Here is a 16,058-nt window from a genome sequence, read left to right as displayed (position 1 = left end):
TCCAAAAACGAACAAAAGACCACCTGGGACGTTAGACAAAAGGCTGTCTAAAAGTTCCTGGAATTGTGTGATAAGATTCATGAGCATCGGCGTTGCGGTTATTTTCACTTGACGTGAGGCGCACAAACTTTTTCTTTACTGGCATTCAACGGGACGATCTACGATTGACACGGGGCGGGGATGGCAAATACACTGTACAATGTACAAAGTGAGGGATATATCCTTGGGGGCAACATTGCATATGTTGATGGCGTCGAAACATTCATTCGTTTTGTGGACGTCCTGCTGTTGGAAAGCAGACTTAGCAGAGATCGAACCCACTTGAAGCTCACCTTAGGTAGCTGTGGCCACGTTGTGAGAGACCACCTTGGTCGGGAGACACGGCCTGAAACTAAATCAAAAACCATGATACCAACAACATAACACTGAGCACAACTGCATTTGCCTAGTGACATGTGTGTGTGATTTGCAAACTAATATGTTTTGCACGCGGCCTCCCGAATTGACCATGCATACTACACCTGCATCATCTCGCCGGCCTCTACTTTTTCTTCCTGGACGATGGACCAGCAGCGGCACCCTTCCTATCCTCCCACTTCTCCCAGCCGGCCTGACACAGGTCCTCGCTCACAACAAGATCCCTGACTCGCAGCCCCCTCGCTACCGGCGACTCCAGCGCCCAGGCCAGCAGGCCCGTACTCCTGACGACGGCCGTGACCGCGTACCACGCCACTGCGGACAGGGCGCCGGCCAGGCAGCCGACCAGGACCTGGTTGACGGTGTGGTAGCCGAGGTAGACCCTGCTCCACGCGACGAGGGCGGCGACGCCCAGCACGAAGACGGCGGCGACGGCGCGCTCCGCGTACGACCACGGCCGGTGCGCGTAGCTCTCGACCATGACCCACTCCTGGCCCCAGCTGCTGGTCCTCGCCACCCTGCTGCTGCTGCTGCTGCTGCTGCTGCTGCTGCTCCCCTGCCTGCCACTGCCACTGCCACTACCACGAGCACCACCACCACCACCACCACCCTGCTGCCCGTTCGTAGCCGGTCCTCCCGCTGCCGACCGCGGCCGGTACCCGTGGTCCGTCCAGCTGGGCGAGTGCCTGGCGAGGAGGAAGAGGGCCATGGCGACGGCCCAGAAGGCGACGAACTGGGCGTGGCTGCTGGGCATGCCGTAGCCCTTGCCGGTCTTGTGGATGCGCATCGGCCGCTCCTCCTTGATGAGCCGCTTGAGCACGAAGTTGACGGCCTCGCAGGCCATCTGGCCCGCGAACATGAGGGCCACCTCGGCCTCGCGCGTCGACCAGATCAGGGTCACGTAGACGATGCAGAGGGCCTGCGGGACGAGGGCGAGCCAGGCGCAGAGGTACGAGATGTTGTCGTTGGGATCCTGCCGTCGGCCACCCCCACGGGGTTGGCCGGTTTGGTCAGCTGGATTGTCTTTCTCGTTTCGGGGATGTGTGGTGGCGTGTCTGGTTGTACTCGACATCTAACGAGGCTGCTGCAGCTGCAGCTATCCGCCGCAGGCAATTGACGTGCTGGTCAATTGGTTGCTTGGTAGGTCGATTGGATACTCACATAGTAGACATGTGTCAGGGACAGCGAGGCCAGAGGGGTATCGTCAGCCATCGCGGAGGTAATGTGCAGCACACGAGACCCGAGGGTGAATGACGTCGAGCGCACCGCCCTCGCCGGCAAAGGCAGGATACGGCCAGGAGTCAGGAGTCGGGATCGGGATAGAAATGCTGCGGTGTGACGACCGTATTCTAGAGCCCATCTGCGGTTGCACCAGGAACAGGAAGCAATTCCCAAATTAGGCTCTGGGAATTCGAAACGTCGCCGTCATATGGAGCCAAAAGTCTAAACTGGAGAGGTGCCACGTGTGGCGGGTGCACGGACCAGTTTGTGGCTTGCGTCTATAGCATAGAGGCGCCTCCAAATCACCATCAGTCAGTCAGTCACTGCCACGGGGATAGAGAGGCCAAACACAAGACATGTCAAGCTCAGAGACCATGTATCAGATGCCTCTGGTGTTGCATGTCGTGGTAGGGACATTATCACCTACTCCGAGCTTGGAGAGCTGGGTGCTTCGGATGCTGGCTGCGTCCCTCCGCCCACCAGCTTCTTCTCCTTTTCCTTAGCCCTTCGCTTCAGCTTCTTCTCCCGGTTCAGCCTCTTCTTCTTCTCTGCAAGATGCTCCTCCTTGGAAATCTTCTGCTTCTCCTCCGCCTCCTTCTTGGCCTTCGCGGCCTCTCGCCGCTCTTTCTCAGCCCTGGCCTTGATCCTCGTAGCTATTCTCCGTTTCTTGCCCGGCCTCTTCCTCTTTGCCCCATCCTCTGCATCGCCACTGGCTTTCGTGGTCCCAGCCACAAGACCCGAGCCGGATGGAGATTTCCTTGATGACAGCGAGATCTTGACAACCCGCCATGGCCTCTCCAAGCCCCACGCCCGTCTGCTCGCGCCCGCGGCGATGTCCTCGGCCGTGACCGCCGCGTAATGGTACCTCTCCAGCTGCTCAGGCGTGGCTTCACCAGCTAGGTAGTAACTCTCCGGCCGTGAGGACTGCACAAAAGCACCCTCTCCGTTGGCCGCATCTTCGTCATCTGAAGCACTCAGCACCACCTTTCCTGGCGCAGCGGTCTTGGCCGAGGTTGAGAACAGCCGAAACTCAAACTCCTCCTCCTCGTGGGTGCCCTCGTCGCCTTCTGGACCATCGTGCCCTTGCGCATCGGCCGCGTCCGGCCTCTGCTCGGGGGCCGGCTCCGGGGCGGAAAGGTCCAGACCCAGCAGGCTCGACAGCCGCTCGTTCAGCCTGGCCCGTTCCTCTGCGTCCTCGACGCCATGCTCGCTGTGGTCCTCACCTTCCGAGGATGAGCCGTAGAGTTCATCGCGCCTCACCCTAAGATTGCGGCCTGTCAGTCAAACTGTTTCGTGTAATCTCCCGCGTATTGCACGTCTTCAGGATATGCCGGCGTGCCTTACCGCTTGGCGTTGGGAATCTCGAACATGGCCACGATCGTTGCAGCCCCACACGATAGTGTGATGATATTATTGCAATAGAGAGAGGCTAAAAGTCCAGGATTTCAAGGCGCTCGCGGAGGCAACACAAATTCGGGCAGTGATATGTCGGACGTTTGGTCCGTTGTATTGTGCAAGCATTTATCTCGTATGGGTACGAAGTTGTAATCTCAGTGTCGGTGGGCTGCTGAGTCTGAATGCTTGATCCATGTCATGCAGGGAGTGTTAGGTCGCCAATAAGTTGTCGAGGGGATCGCGGAGCCGGCCAGGCGAGCGCTCGAGGTATCTTCCATGCACTTTCACGATCATTATGTAAGCGACTCTCACCGCCAGCTGGTCCAGCTGGTCGCCAGCTGGGACAACTTCCGCGTACCTCTTTGTCACTGTACCCGTTGGGGACTATCAAAGCACCTCCTCCCTCGAAACTTAGAAGCACCAGACCTGCAAGGTTCAGAACAAAACATGGACAGCCTTCCACTCAGTCATCGTAGCATTGCCATCTGCAACCCCCCCATCCCCTCCTCCCCATGACAGCTTCGTGCGATTACCTCCCAAGTACCGCACTCTTGGAAACGGCGGCCGCCCTCAGCCAACGCGTATCATCGTCTCGCTCTCTCATTTCTGTTCGGCCTACCTCCATCCTCCGCCTGGCGTCGCACCTCACATCCAACCACGGGCCTTAACTCGCTTTGACACCTTGTCATACGAACCTTATGTGCCCCTTCAGGTGGCAGTCACACAGCAGTAGCAGCAGGAAACGTTCCAAGACGACGGCCTGCCCTCCCCTGCACGGTCTTGCGGTGGCCCTCCCCAACCAGAACAGAAGGTATACAGTGACTGTAGACATCCACACAGACAAGATGGCACGCCACTCCGCACCCACCCCGACCCCCTCATCCCATCTCTGACAGTCTCCAAAACAAAACGGTATCGTGTAACTCTCTTCTCTCTCTGGAAAGCCCGGTGGCCAGAAATTACTCGCATCGCTCAGTCCACCCCCGTCCACCTCACCCCACCCCTGTGCCCATCAGATGAACACAGACGGTTTGACCGGGCCGCTCGAGCATGAAAGAAAACGAAGAGGAAGGAAGGAACGAAAGGGGAAAAGAAGGGAAAGGCCGTGGGTTCGTCGCTCTCCTGCAGGTCATCCGGCCGTCACCTGGGGTGAAAATTCTCCGCCTGCTACTGTGCCATGTGCCCCGGGATCACGGGAAAGTGTATCATCACACAAGGTACCTAGAGTCTGCCTGCCTGCCTGCCTCTGCATGTATCTTGTCTCTTGGCCCTGTTCTGCCTGTCTGTCTGCCTCTCTTGTCCGGCCCACTGTTTTTTCGGACTCGATATTTCCTGAGGAACTTCTCTGTTTGACCGCCCCCCCCCCACTGGGGGCTCTGTCACACGTAGCAGCTGCACACATCGCAGCGGATTGCACACCCGGGGCCGAAGCTTGTCCGCGTCTTCGATGCTACGGTTTCCATAGGGGCCGACGCGCGCTTGGGTCCTGTGACAGTACGAGATCATCCGAGCCCTGTGCGGGAGGACGATGGACGGGTGGGTATCTTGGCCGGAATGCCGCTTCAGAACGCGTCACGGTAGATGAATTCGAGACAAGATGTGGTGGAAGTGGTATTATTCGGTTCATTTTTGTAAAAGTTTGCCTCCCTCTCTGTCTGTCCCCCTCTGCAGGCGTAGCAAGAGAGGTATGATATGATTTATCAAAGCAGTCTTCAGCCTCCCCAACAGCCCCAGCAACGTTCGTACACATACACACTGTCCCAGAGACCAGGCCCGCCCTTCTCTCGGCGCCTCCTCCCATTTCCCCCGTCCTCTCTCTGCCCTCTCCTGGGTCCAGGTGAGAAACAAGAAATGCAAGCGCAGCCAGCCCCTGGACAGGTAAAGATGAATAATAAAAAGACAAATGTTCGAGCCCAAGAAAGATCAAAAACATGTTGTATATAAAAACGAGGCGAGAAACTGGAATTCCCCTCCCAAATAGCGAGAAACAGAATAATTTGTAAAAAAGCAAGAAGCCACTCCACCCCTCCTCAGCCTGCCGCCCCGTTGCCCTCTCTATCATAGGGTATTTGAACACATGCATATGAATCATGCCAACTTGGCCCACATGAGACCGTGTCGTCCCTTATTTGCTCCCGAGTCCGAAGAATATGCAACTCCGTGTGGTGATTTTTTTTGGGTGGCGTGTGCGTGAGAGTGTACGCATATGTGTTTTCGTCTCCTCAACTCCCCCGTCCCCCGGCTCCTTTGAGGGCCGTTGTGTGAAAGAAGTGAGGTTTCGATCGATTTCGACAACAGAAAATTGGTATCGGTATTGGGCGATAGAATTGAAAGAGCAAAAGAGGTATGTGGGCGTGAAAACAACGGACATGAAGGTCGCACAACAGTAAAAATAAAAATAGAACGCGTCAATCTTGAAATGCTTCCCAAACTCCTGCCTCCCCTCGTCGCGCGCCTGAAAGTTTTCCATACGCATTAAACCATCCATTATCAGTTCGGACAAGGCCACCCCATGGTGATTGTACATAAAATTTCGGTCGGTAGGGACGGGAAGAAATCGCATCGTTTAGGGGGGTATATCGCACTCGTGGCTCGGGGACGGTCGGAAGAAACGCGGCTGGTATTGGGGCTGCTGTTATGCTGTCGATTCGGATTCGATGTTCTTGGCATGCATTTCAAACTCGTCATGAGGCGACCCTCGGACCCCAAAGGTCCCAGATACCACCCCGATTGTTCCCGGAACCTTCACACTATAGTGCGATCAAGAAGTATTCCACGAGTAATGGCTCATCGCCTGGCCAGGATAGACAGGCGGAGGAGGGGCGTGCGGATCGCTCTTCACACCTCCCGCAGTCTTGTACTGATCTGTCGAGTAGGGGTAGGAAGACCGATGGTCCCCGTTCGTGTATGTAGGCGCGTTTGATTCACCCGCAGTCGTCGTCCACGATGTTGACGGCGGGAAATAGTCCCTAGGTGGCGGAATGGTGCTTGAGGACTGAGCACTGGCCCCAGCGCTGCTCTCGTGCCCTCCGGCACCATGCCCCGTTGAATATGAGGCGTGTTGAGAAGTCTGGGGGCTGATTTCGGCCGAGTTGGTGCTCATGGCGCTATAGGGGGGTCCGTATCTGTATTCACCAGATGACTCTGTGCTCGATATCGACCCAGCGTGAATGGAAGGGTGGCTGGGATGCCGAGGGCTCTTAGTAGGTCGCGGGTTGCTGTCGTCCACATATCTTGGTACGCTCAGGCTGCTGTTCGCGGTCGAAGAAACGGAAAGCGGCGGAGGAGCATTGGAGCTCTGGACGTAGGAAGCGTACTGTGTCCTTATTGGCGGAACTTGAGATGTCGCTGATTGTTGTTGTTGCTGCTGCTGCCCCGGTTGGTCGCTTGAAACCATCGACAGCTGCATGGAAGGCATCGAGGTGGGCATATGAGACTGCATGTCTTGTGGCTCGGCCGAGTATGCCGAAGTCCCTGAGAGAGGCATCTTCTGGTACGGATCGGACGCTATCGTTGTTGCTGGATAATTTCCCGGCCCTGAAGATGGCATCGATGGGTTCCATGTTGTCGGGTAAGAGCTATACGCGGTTAGCACAAAGTTCCACAAACGAGGTTCACCAGCGCATGTCGAGGGGCCATTATCAAGTGTGTGGGGAGGCAGTTCCTCGAGCAGGCCTAAGAGATCGCTACACTTACTTCGATCGCATACTAGCCATAGGGCTCGCCGGCAGCTTGGGTGCGTTGAACGTAAATGCTGTCCGCGGCAGCTCCATGTTGAGTGGCCTCGCCTTCACCTCTTGAGGCTTGATCGCCAGAGGTCCAGCAACAATGCCCAGCCCAGTCTCCACAAGAGCCTGGCCTCGGGACCCAGCGCTGGACCCCAGGAGTGGGATCTCCTTTCTCGCTTGGAAATTGCGTGGGCTTCGTCCTCGCACCACGATTGGTGCGGTCGCAGCTTCCGTCAGCACAACTTTGGATCCGTTGGCCAGCGTCCCCATGACTTTCAGGTGAACCACAAAATGCTGCTGGAGCTCCTTCCTCCTGCCGTTGTTGGCCGTCGCGCTATCAAAGCCCATGTCAGTCATTCGTCTCGGAGTGAATTGTCTTCTCGGCGGGTTGCTTACATTCGGAACTGCAGACGCCTCCATCCGATGGGGTAGACTGCGTATTCTCCGTCCGCGTCTGAACCATCGTCCTGGAATGGAATCAATGGTAGCGATGATGGCTCTTGATCGGGCGCTTGGGATACCTCCGGCGAGTTCGGTGGAGGGGTTTTCCACGGAATGACGATCAGTCGAACAGGATGACCATCAACCGACTCAATCGATGAAATGGTCACCTCTGTACTGCTCACTGGTGCTGTCTCCCCAGTCTCCGTAATGACAGACATTTGTCCCCTTGGGGTGATCAGCGATCCGCTGACCTGGAAAAGGTTTCGCCGGTAACAAGTGAGCTCCGGTTGCATGACGGATCCGTCGTTGTTGGTCGCTGGCATCTCAGAGAGAAAGAACATGCCATGTAGTTGAGCAGTCAGCTCCAACTGTTGCATGCGACCATGGTGGTCGAGGATTGTATGCTTGTCCGGGACTTTCCTGAACGAGAGCAGCTTGTGGTCGTGTCCAACGCCGAGCTTTGAGCCATCGTCTCGCAGGTCCTGGACGATCTCCTGGTATGGAGGTTGCTCTGTTGCCGAGTATGGCCGTTTGAGGTTTGGAAAACTCTGATGACTCGACAAAGAGGGGTGTTGATGCCTCTCGTACGGGTCGTTTGTGTCGTCCTGGGAATAGCGGCTGTACGAGGGATACTGCTGGTGGTGGTCCACGCTGCCCCAGCCACCTTGTCTCGGTCGTGCTGAATGAGGTGATGCTGAAGTTGGATTCGAAAGCCCTGCGTCCACGCCGTGACCGGAACGACTCGACGGCATCTGCACCGGGCTGGCGTACCAGAGGCTGTTGTGCGCCGGCTCCTTCAACTCTGCCATGGTAACTGCGTATGTTGCGGTGCACATGGGAACATATCTCGCCCAGAAAAATTGCTAGAGTCTTTCCTTTCTTGACCAGAAATCAACGCTGTGGTTACGACGGAGGATCAAAGCACGTCGTTCAAATGCTCGTCGCTCCGGCTGGTGGCCAGTTAAGTTCGAATAGATGCCAACTCGAGCAACACGGCCAAAGCACCCGTTGTGACCCTTCCAGGCCGTCGGGGTCAATGACTGATGGGTTCCAGATCCGTGACTGCGCTCAGCCAGCTACTGAAACAGGAAGAAGTTGAACGGGCTCAACAGACGAAACGAAGATGAAGTTAGAATCGAGTGAACGATGAACGTAGGGTTGCAGGGCAAGTGGTACTTGTATGAAATGATACGGTAGATGCGGTGGGGGACGTTTTATGAGAGCCACTGGCACACTATCCTGGGGTTGGATCAGGGTCGATGGGGCAACTCTCGAAGGGCAACGAACGGCCAAGGTCAGGGGATTGAGGGGCCTCACAGTGGATATCCGGGAGGTGATGAGCCTGTGAGGGTGGACCGTTTAGTGCACAGAATGGAGAGCTGTACCGCAGTACAGTACGTATCTCCATGTACATGCGGCCGTACAGGGAAGGAGATGGAGGCGGCGGCGGCGATCTGGCAGGTAGGCAACAGGGGGGGATGTTAGTCGAGATACGGCATGTGGAATACAACGTGAGCCCACCCATGAAGTATCGCGCCGGGCTAGGTACATCACAGCAACTGACTCTCGCTTCCCCATGAACAAGTTGCTCCTCACCGGCCAAATCTCAGAATGCCCATCTTCCAGCTGGATCCTCGGCCAAAAGTCAGATGGCTGGCGTGTTGCCAAATTGGCTTGACGCATAGCTGGACGGATAGGTGCCCAAAATATTTGACCGAGAAAGAGGACAAGAGTGGAACTCGTCATGTATCGGTCCAGGGGCTTCCACTAGGGCACTAGGGCATCCGAGGATAAAGTTTGTAAAGTATCATCGGACGAGCCAACGATTGCTGTTCTCTCCTTGAAATGCTCTGCCGAAGGATCAAGGAACTCCTGGCTAGTGTCGACTATCTTGCACAAGGGCTATTGTGGGTCGCAAGAGATGCAAGACACAGCATCCCATGGCTTGGACCACACCAAGATCATTGAGCTGACCATCTGAACAGATTGGCAGAGCCATTGCTGAATTCTCCGACTCGATGGAATCGATTGTTCTAGCACTGTCTTGTTGAGGAAACAGAATGGAAGCGCAAGAGGACGGAGTTTGGAGATTAGAGAGGTGATACCCGGTTCCCTCCCAGATTCCCAGTGGTCTCCAGTCCAAGATGGCTAAAGCTGCTTTTACCTCATCAAGCTCACAACACACCTGGTCCATGTACGTGGTAGGCATCAGCAAGGGTATCTGATTAGAGCGAAATTCTCCGACAAGCTCTGCGAGGCTGCAGACCCGTAAATGTCGAGGGGGCCGTTGGACGAGACGGCCGATAAAAGATCGAAAGGGAATGGTGTGCGGGCATGGGGGCCAGGGCAAAGCGAAAATCGGTTCACGAGATTGCTACAGACCGGGGGGGGCTGATCAAGAGTGTGGGCGGTTGTTTTCTCAAGGAAAGAGAGACCAGGGGTGCTAGTCAGGGGCCCCCGGGTGCTGCATTGTAGGCAAAACACCTTGACGCCGTTTTCATCGATCTCAAGGATCCTCTGCCTCCCAAAATCAAGTAATGGGTAAAGCAATAGTCGAACCTTGTTCCGTATATCTGCACTCGGCTCTTAAGACGTTTATTATAAGGGTGACCTCAACTTTAGGGTCTGCGAAATTGCATTGCGAATGTCTAAAACAACACCTGTGTGAAAGACTTCTCAAACAGTTATATTGCATACTTATGCGCTTGAACCCGCCGACAAGCACACCCCGATGTCGAAACAGAGACCAGACTAAGGAGCCCATCGGAATCGTCCTTCATCACATATCCAAATACCACGTTGCCGCTTGGCGCGTATTGGACGTATGTCAGTCGATAGCGAGAGGCCCAATGCAGGATGAGGAGGCAGTAGATGAAGGTGTCGATAAAGGCGGGCAAATTGATGGCAGGGAAGGCGGTAGTTCGATTGACGACAGATGTGGTAGTTCTCCAGCTGTATCAGCATCACCTCGGCTTAGAGAGGCAGTGGGCGAGTAGGTGTGAGCAATCCAGCCAATGGTGGGAGGCGATCAAGTCGTCATGGGGAGACTGACCTCCCTAAAGGGGCAACCAAGAGCCCGCTGTCAGGCCTGCATTCACGGATCTAACCACCGCAAGCATGTGTGCGATATTCGCGAAGTACTTCCGGGATGGTTGGATGATCCCAGCCTCAGTGATAAAATCTGTGAGCCTTCAACGAAAGGGCCTAGGTAGAGAATGCCGTCTAGCTCCCCGCGTTTATTGTTGGATATCTGGCCGGCCAGTGTAACCAGCTAGGCTTCGTGGTCGACAAATATCACAGCGCGGGTATTTGACCATTCGCGGTAATTCTCCTGCTTTGACATTTGCCGGCCGAAGTCGCATGCGCAGTGGGTTGTGATGGGCCCGCATCTCGTACAGAGCGGCTATTCTCCACTTGTCGGATGTTGTAGACCTGGAGCTTGCCGCCTTGGCTACGATGATCTCCAGAAGCAATAGACGCGTAACGTTGATTTGAGAGGGTTAGAGTGTGAAGGCCAGGGACAAGGTTTGACATTTCCATTGCCGTAACACATCGGAATACAATGCAGGCGCATGCCTTCTTGACAGCGTCTCTGTAGACGACATGTCGGAAGTCAGGAAGGTGAAGGGCCGAAGACAGGCCTGGACCCACGGGGCCACTTTCCTGGCCTCTGGGCTGCGCGAAAACGGCCCTTCGAGGGGCCACCCCGGCATGAATCCTGCAGATGATGGTGGCAGGTTCTGCTTTCGAGTGCTCTCCATGTGGACAAATTGCTTTTTGGGCTGTAACACCGCATAATTGGCGAACAGGTCAGGACGACTTCTGCAGGTGAGAGTAAGCGGAACGTCGTGGCTGCTCGACAAAGCTCTACGCTGAGATTGTGCAAGCCACTCCTCCAAGTGCAGCAACGTCATACGCAGTACAATACACTGTGGGCTACTGCACGATTTCTTTCCGCACCACACCCCGATGAAGGCATGCAAGCACCGGGGAGAGGCTGTTGCGCTGCGGCAAGGAACCACTGAACATGGTAGATCAGCGAAGTAGACACCTTGCCCACCGGGGCGGATGCCGCGGGCGGCACTCGAACCACAACCCGGTATCAGGACCAACCATTGAAGTGCCGCTTCGAGTATGGGGGGGACCCGTCATTTGACTTCTCTTTCTGCCCCGCTTCGGCCATCATAGCAGTGCGAGTGCAGGACTACCAAAGTAGAACCCTAAGTCAACCCCGGTCGAGCGTTGGTCGGAAGATATTAGTATCAAGATGAACCGTATGTCGGTGCACCTGCCGATCCAGTGGCTGACATGGACTTGTATCTGCCGGTGGGCCTGAGTAGGTGGTGGTTGATGCACATGATGCAGGTATCGTCGATCATCAGAATCCTTTTGAGACGGTATTGGTATCTAACCATGTGCGCTGCATCCATCGCGAGGCACTTGGGGGCCGAATCGCCCAAGACCACGCCCCCCTGCAGCACCAATGTCGTCAGACAGCAGCACCAGTATGTTCTGAGCCATCGAGGCGTCTTGCTGAGGATAATCCATTCCAGCCCCTATTTGCTGCAGTCTTGAGGACATGCTACAAATAGAAAGGCGACGCGCGAGACGACAGCATAGGGGCAACTTCTAAAAAAGAATTGGGGGCTCAAGCGTGTATGCAATGATTTGGTCGTCGCAATGCACATGTGGCAGTCATTTCCTCCTGAGCGGCAGACCGTGATCCGTGATAGATCTTCTTCTGCTGCGCTGTCTGCGGCGCTGCACGGAAACCCTGCTAGGAGATCTTGCCCGTCGTGATGCAATCTCTGTATGGGGAACCAAAGTCGTGCGGAAGTTCAACCCAGCAGTCCGAAGCCACCTGGGCCCAGATGTGCAGGGATGCGGCTGATCCAGTAGCCCTGCCCTGCTTTGTTTAGGACAAGTGCTAACACCTCTAGTGATATTTGGCGGCCGTTGGAACTCGCTGCATCCTCACGTCGCATGACGCCTTCGCCCGTATCCTCATCTCCCGAGAATTTCGTTTCCCCCTTTTTGTGAAAGGTGAGAAAATAGGACTTCGTCATTGATGGACATTTGGCCCAAAGACCACTGGATTTGCGGCTCTCGTGACCAGGTGATGCGGAAAACGTGCTCCAGAGCCTCAAAATGCGCCGAGGGCCAGAGCGCAGCAGAGGTTGCAGCCGCGTTCGTAAGGGGTAAGGCCAGGGGAGTAACGGCCAACTCCTGAGAGATCCGAACATGTGCAACGGCCCACGGGTGCCATCGTTGATGTGATTGCAGGTGACCCTTGAACTATGGTTGATCTCGACGGGCCTGGATTCCCCTGAGAGATTGAAGCAGCACTCGACACCATCACGCTGGGGACGTGCGCACGACGTCAGAGCTGGGAGGAGCTTCCCTGAGCTCCTCCGCAGGCCTCGATTCAGGGTCCGTCGCACTGGTTTCCCATATTTGTCCGCTGCTAGCGATCGTGAAACTTTTGATGTGTGACCAAACGATTGTCAAGCCTATATTTATCAAAGCTTCTTTTTGACAGCCAGGAGTTGCTAGCTTAGAAACATTCAACGGTTCTTAGCGTTTCGTTAGCAGGTTCATGAGGCTCACACGAACTCTATCACGGAACGCAGGCCTGGCTATTCTTGGCGTGCGACCAGACGAACAGAAGGTTTGTGGCGACTACTGTGTATGTACTAGTAGGCAGTAACTAGTTGTCGTTCCGGTGTGACTGCGATTGGACGTGTGACATGGCGTTTTAGAGCCGTCTCCAAACAGGCCCACCAAGTTGGTCCTGGTGCGGTATTGAACTTAATCTATTGTGCGATGGGGTCAACGTGGCCGAGAGAGGAAAAGAAAGCTTGGCTTGGTGCAGCGAAGAATCGATTTGCTTGACTCTTGGGGTCATGTTTTGTCACTGTCTCGTCTCGTGCAGAGCCCGTGGCTCACGGGTGGCCGGTCAGTCGCACCGAAGACTTGCCTGCGGCGAAGGCTGGTGATAATCCAGGTTTCAAATGCGGCAGATCACAGAGAGCTGCGATAGGGCAGCTTCGCTCTCGTGTTGGAAGCAGATGAGATGACTTCGTCGACGAGGGTGTGAGAAGGCCGCCCGTCTTGCCCACGGAGCGTGCTCTCTCCGGGCTGGCGATTTGAGCCTGTCTGTCTGAAGACTTCGTTCGTGGATTTTGGGAACGTCGGACCTCGTCCCCTCTCCATCGGAAAGCCGCGCCTCTATTGAAATGTTATCTGTGACACAGGTGCGTCACGAAACAGCCAACTGTGTGTCTACTATGAGGAGAGCGTTGGAAGTTCGACTGCATCGTGCAGTTGGCCCTTGACAGTTTGGCATCACCAACGGCGTGAGGGAGACGTGTGATATCTCATAGTCAGCTGCACAGCGACTGGCACACACGCAATAGCTCCCACCGGCCCCCGGGGGTGGGTGCAAGTGCTGCAACAGCATACCCGCTCTCCAGCAACCCCTGCTGCACTATTGCCCCACAGCGTTTGGTCAGGAAGTGATTACACATCTACCAGCAATTTGTGCTGCGTCGCGAGGCGTACACCCGGCTCAAGCGCTCGAGTCAAAGGAGCAGCAGCGCAAGGAAGTGCGCCGCGTTTTCCTCCCAAGGTCGCACCAGAGATCATATCAATTAATCTTATGACGTTGCGTAATGTGATGACAGTGTGGCTCCGAGGCAAAGGGAGATTTTGCGGTCGGGAACGGGCCAGTCGTAAATCGTCACTTCTAATGACAGGTTTGGACGGAACTCTATTGTCGTTTCGCGAAAAGGCCAAGCCAGGTGCAAGTTCGCAACGGCCCGGGTAGTGACTCGTCGTGCAAGCCGTTTGTGGTTCCATCACTCGAGGCGTCCGTCAGAATCCTGTCGCGGGTTCGTCCGCTCTGTGGAGCAAGTCAAGCCGGAGCGACCCTCCCTATGAGCACTATGCAGTGCACCGGCGTGGGGACCTCAAGTACCTTCGCAGTGCGGCACTGTACGACTCTGTCTGTACTGCGTCGCAGCAGGCCAGATGCACAACATTGTCGGCCATCACAACTCTATTGCAGGGGCGTAGCCAGGGCTGAGGGATAAACTTCGGTGCCCGAGAAGGCCCCCTGCCGCCACCAGAGAGGACTGTGGTAGTGCCTTCTGGGTGCTGTGGCCTGAAAATGTTCCTGCTGGAAATACTACAGTAGCCACTCTGGGTTCCGCGGCTGGCCTGCTGGGGCCCTGGGTGGCACGGTGCCTGGCAGTTGAGAGGAGTGTTGCAAACCGTGCTTGCCGAGGCGGATGGCTTGCAACCTGAAGAGGCTCAGCCCGCTTTTTTTTCTCCGGAGAAGCTCATCTTAGCAGCGCTGCGTGTTTATGATTTGCGCCAGTGTGGGCGTCGCAATTTTGGAACTCTGTCGCAAGAATGGCGCCCCCCGCCCCTTTCGATGCAGGGCAGTCGGTGAGGAAGCGAGCCTTGTCTCGATCGAGCAGCAACGCCGACCAGCAGCCCCCGTCCGAATGAAGATCACCAACCCCCATCAGGGCACCCGCGCACCCTCGATCGAGCAAGGCGCGGCCGCGACCAGTGGCTACGGCAGAGTCACCGTTGGGAGGGAGGGAGGGTAGGAGGGCAGGAGGGAGGGAACATGCACCAGGCTGGACAATAGTTGGTGGGTTGAGTTCCAGCGTCGCTGTGCCCTGCGCCGCGCTGAGGCAGGTTGTCGTCGGAGTGTGTGCGGTCTGTCGATGGATGGCTGGCTATGTTGCGTCTAGTCTGGGTCCGACATGGAAATCGCCATGGCAGAGACCGATGAAGGGCAGGGCAGGGGAGATCGTGATTGTCCCTCAACGGTGAGGGGCGGGCTCGGCCAGGCTCTTCTGTCCATGGCCATGCCCCATGCCCATGTCAAGACCGAGTGGCCGTTCTGCGCGTACCGTGCTGTACTGTAGGTATGGATGTATGGGTGTATGTACGAATGTAGATGGGTAGGTAGGCATGTGTAGAGATGCATGCCAGGATCTTAGGTACCTAGGAAGGCAGTTGACGGGAGGGACATGGGGTCGCGATTCGAAAGGCTGCGTTGGGTTGCAAGTTGCAGGGTGCAGGTGCAGGGGACAGGGTGCAGGGTGCAGGGTGCAGGGTGCAGGGTGCAGAATGTGCGAGTGCAGGCGCGAGGGCCAGGTGCAGTAGGTCCAGGCAGGTGCAGCAGGGAGCAGCAAAGTGCAAAGTGCAAGTGGAAAAGAACAGTTAAGATGCAGGGATGACCTCGCAAAAGTCCCGGCCTGCGATAATGTTCCTTCCGCTTTGGTCGACCACACCTGCGTTTGGCTGTCTCTGTCTGTATCTCTGTCTGTCTGATTGTGTCCCTCGTCTTTCTGAATGGATGGAAGGATGGGTGGATGGATGGATGAATGGATGGATGACTGAGCGAGTCCAGGTACGCAGGTACATGTCGTGGTGTGGGATTTGCCACAGAACTCAATGATATGTATGTATGCTTGCTCCTCCCTTGGCCTGCACATGGCATTATCACAGCTTGCTCTCTCTGCACAGAGGCTGCACAGAGGCTGCGCAGAGGCTGTCGGACTCGGTAAAGCAGAACAAGGTTGGGCCAAGGCTGAAACCATCAGAGAGGGCAGCTGGAGAGTGAATGACTGACTGACTGGCCGGGTGAGTGAGCGAGTGTCCTGGTGTCGAGGCCGCCCGAGTCAATCAAGAAATGAGGGTGATGAGGTCCCAGATGCTGTGCTCCGTCCGCAGTAGTCCAGAGCTACTCCAGTGCAGTGCTGCAGTGCTGCAGCGGCACTGCTGCACACAAGACAGATCAGATCACGTCCGTCTGCTCTGTGCACGCCCCAGCTC

At 56.0% G+C, this 16,058-nt stretch overlaps 2 protein-coding genes across 2 annotated transcripts; both read right to left on the bottom strand.

Moving 5' to 3' along the window:
• Nucleotides 1–541: 541 nt before the first annotated feature.
• J7T55_003329 (dolichyldiphosphatase) lies at nt 542–3,008 on the bottom strand (the record flags this gene model as incomplete). Its single annotated transcript, XM_053143342.1, has 5 exons — nt 542–1,390; nt 1,579–1,745; nt 1,881–1,933; nt 2,066–2,899; nt 2,983–3,008. The coding sequence occupies 5 exons, from the start codon at nt 3,006–3,008 to the stop codon at nt 542–544; spliced, it is 1,929 nt and encodes a 642-aa protein (XP_052993581.1).
• Nucleotides 3,009–5,794: 2,786 nt separating this feature from the next.
• Nucleotides 5,795–8,014, bottom strand: J7T55_003328 (NDT80/PhoG like DNA-binding family protein; the record flags this gene model as incomplete). The annotated part of the gene is made up of 3 exons (XM_053143341.1): nt 5,795–6,611; nt 6,730–7,095; nt 7,158–8,014. The coding sequence occupies 3 exons, from the start codon at nt 8,012–8,014 to the stop codon at nt 5,795–5,797; spliced, it is 2,040 nt and encodes a 679-aa protein (XP_052993580.1).
• Between the last annotated feature and the right edge of the window lie 8,044 nt (nt 8,015–16,058).

This window comes from Diaporthe amygdali (assembly GCF_026229845.1).
Source record: "Diaporthe amygdali strain CAA958 chromosome Unknown NODE_14_length_1008325_cov_65_372321, whole genome shotgun sequence".
Lineage (NCBI taxonomy): Eukaryota > Fungi > Ascomycota > Sordariomycetes > Diaporthales > Diaporthaceae > Diaporthe > Diaporthe amygdali.
The sequence above is the reverse complement of the archived record's forward strand: the minus strand, read 5'-3'. Positions and strand labels throughout refer to the sequence as shown.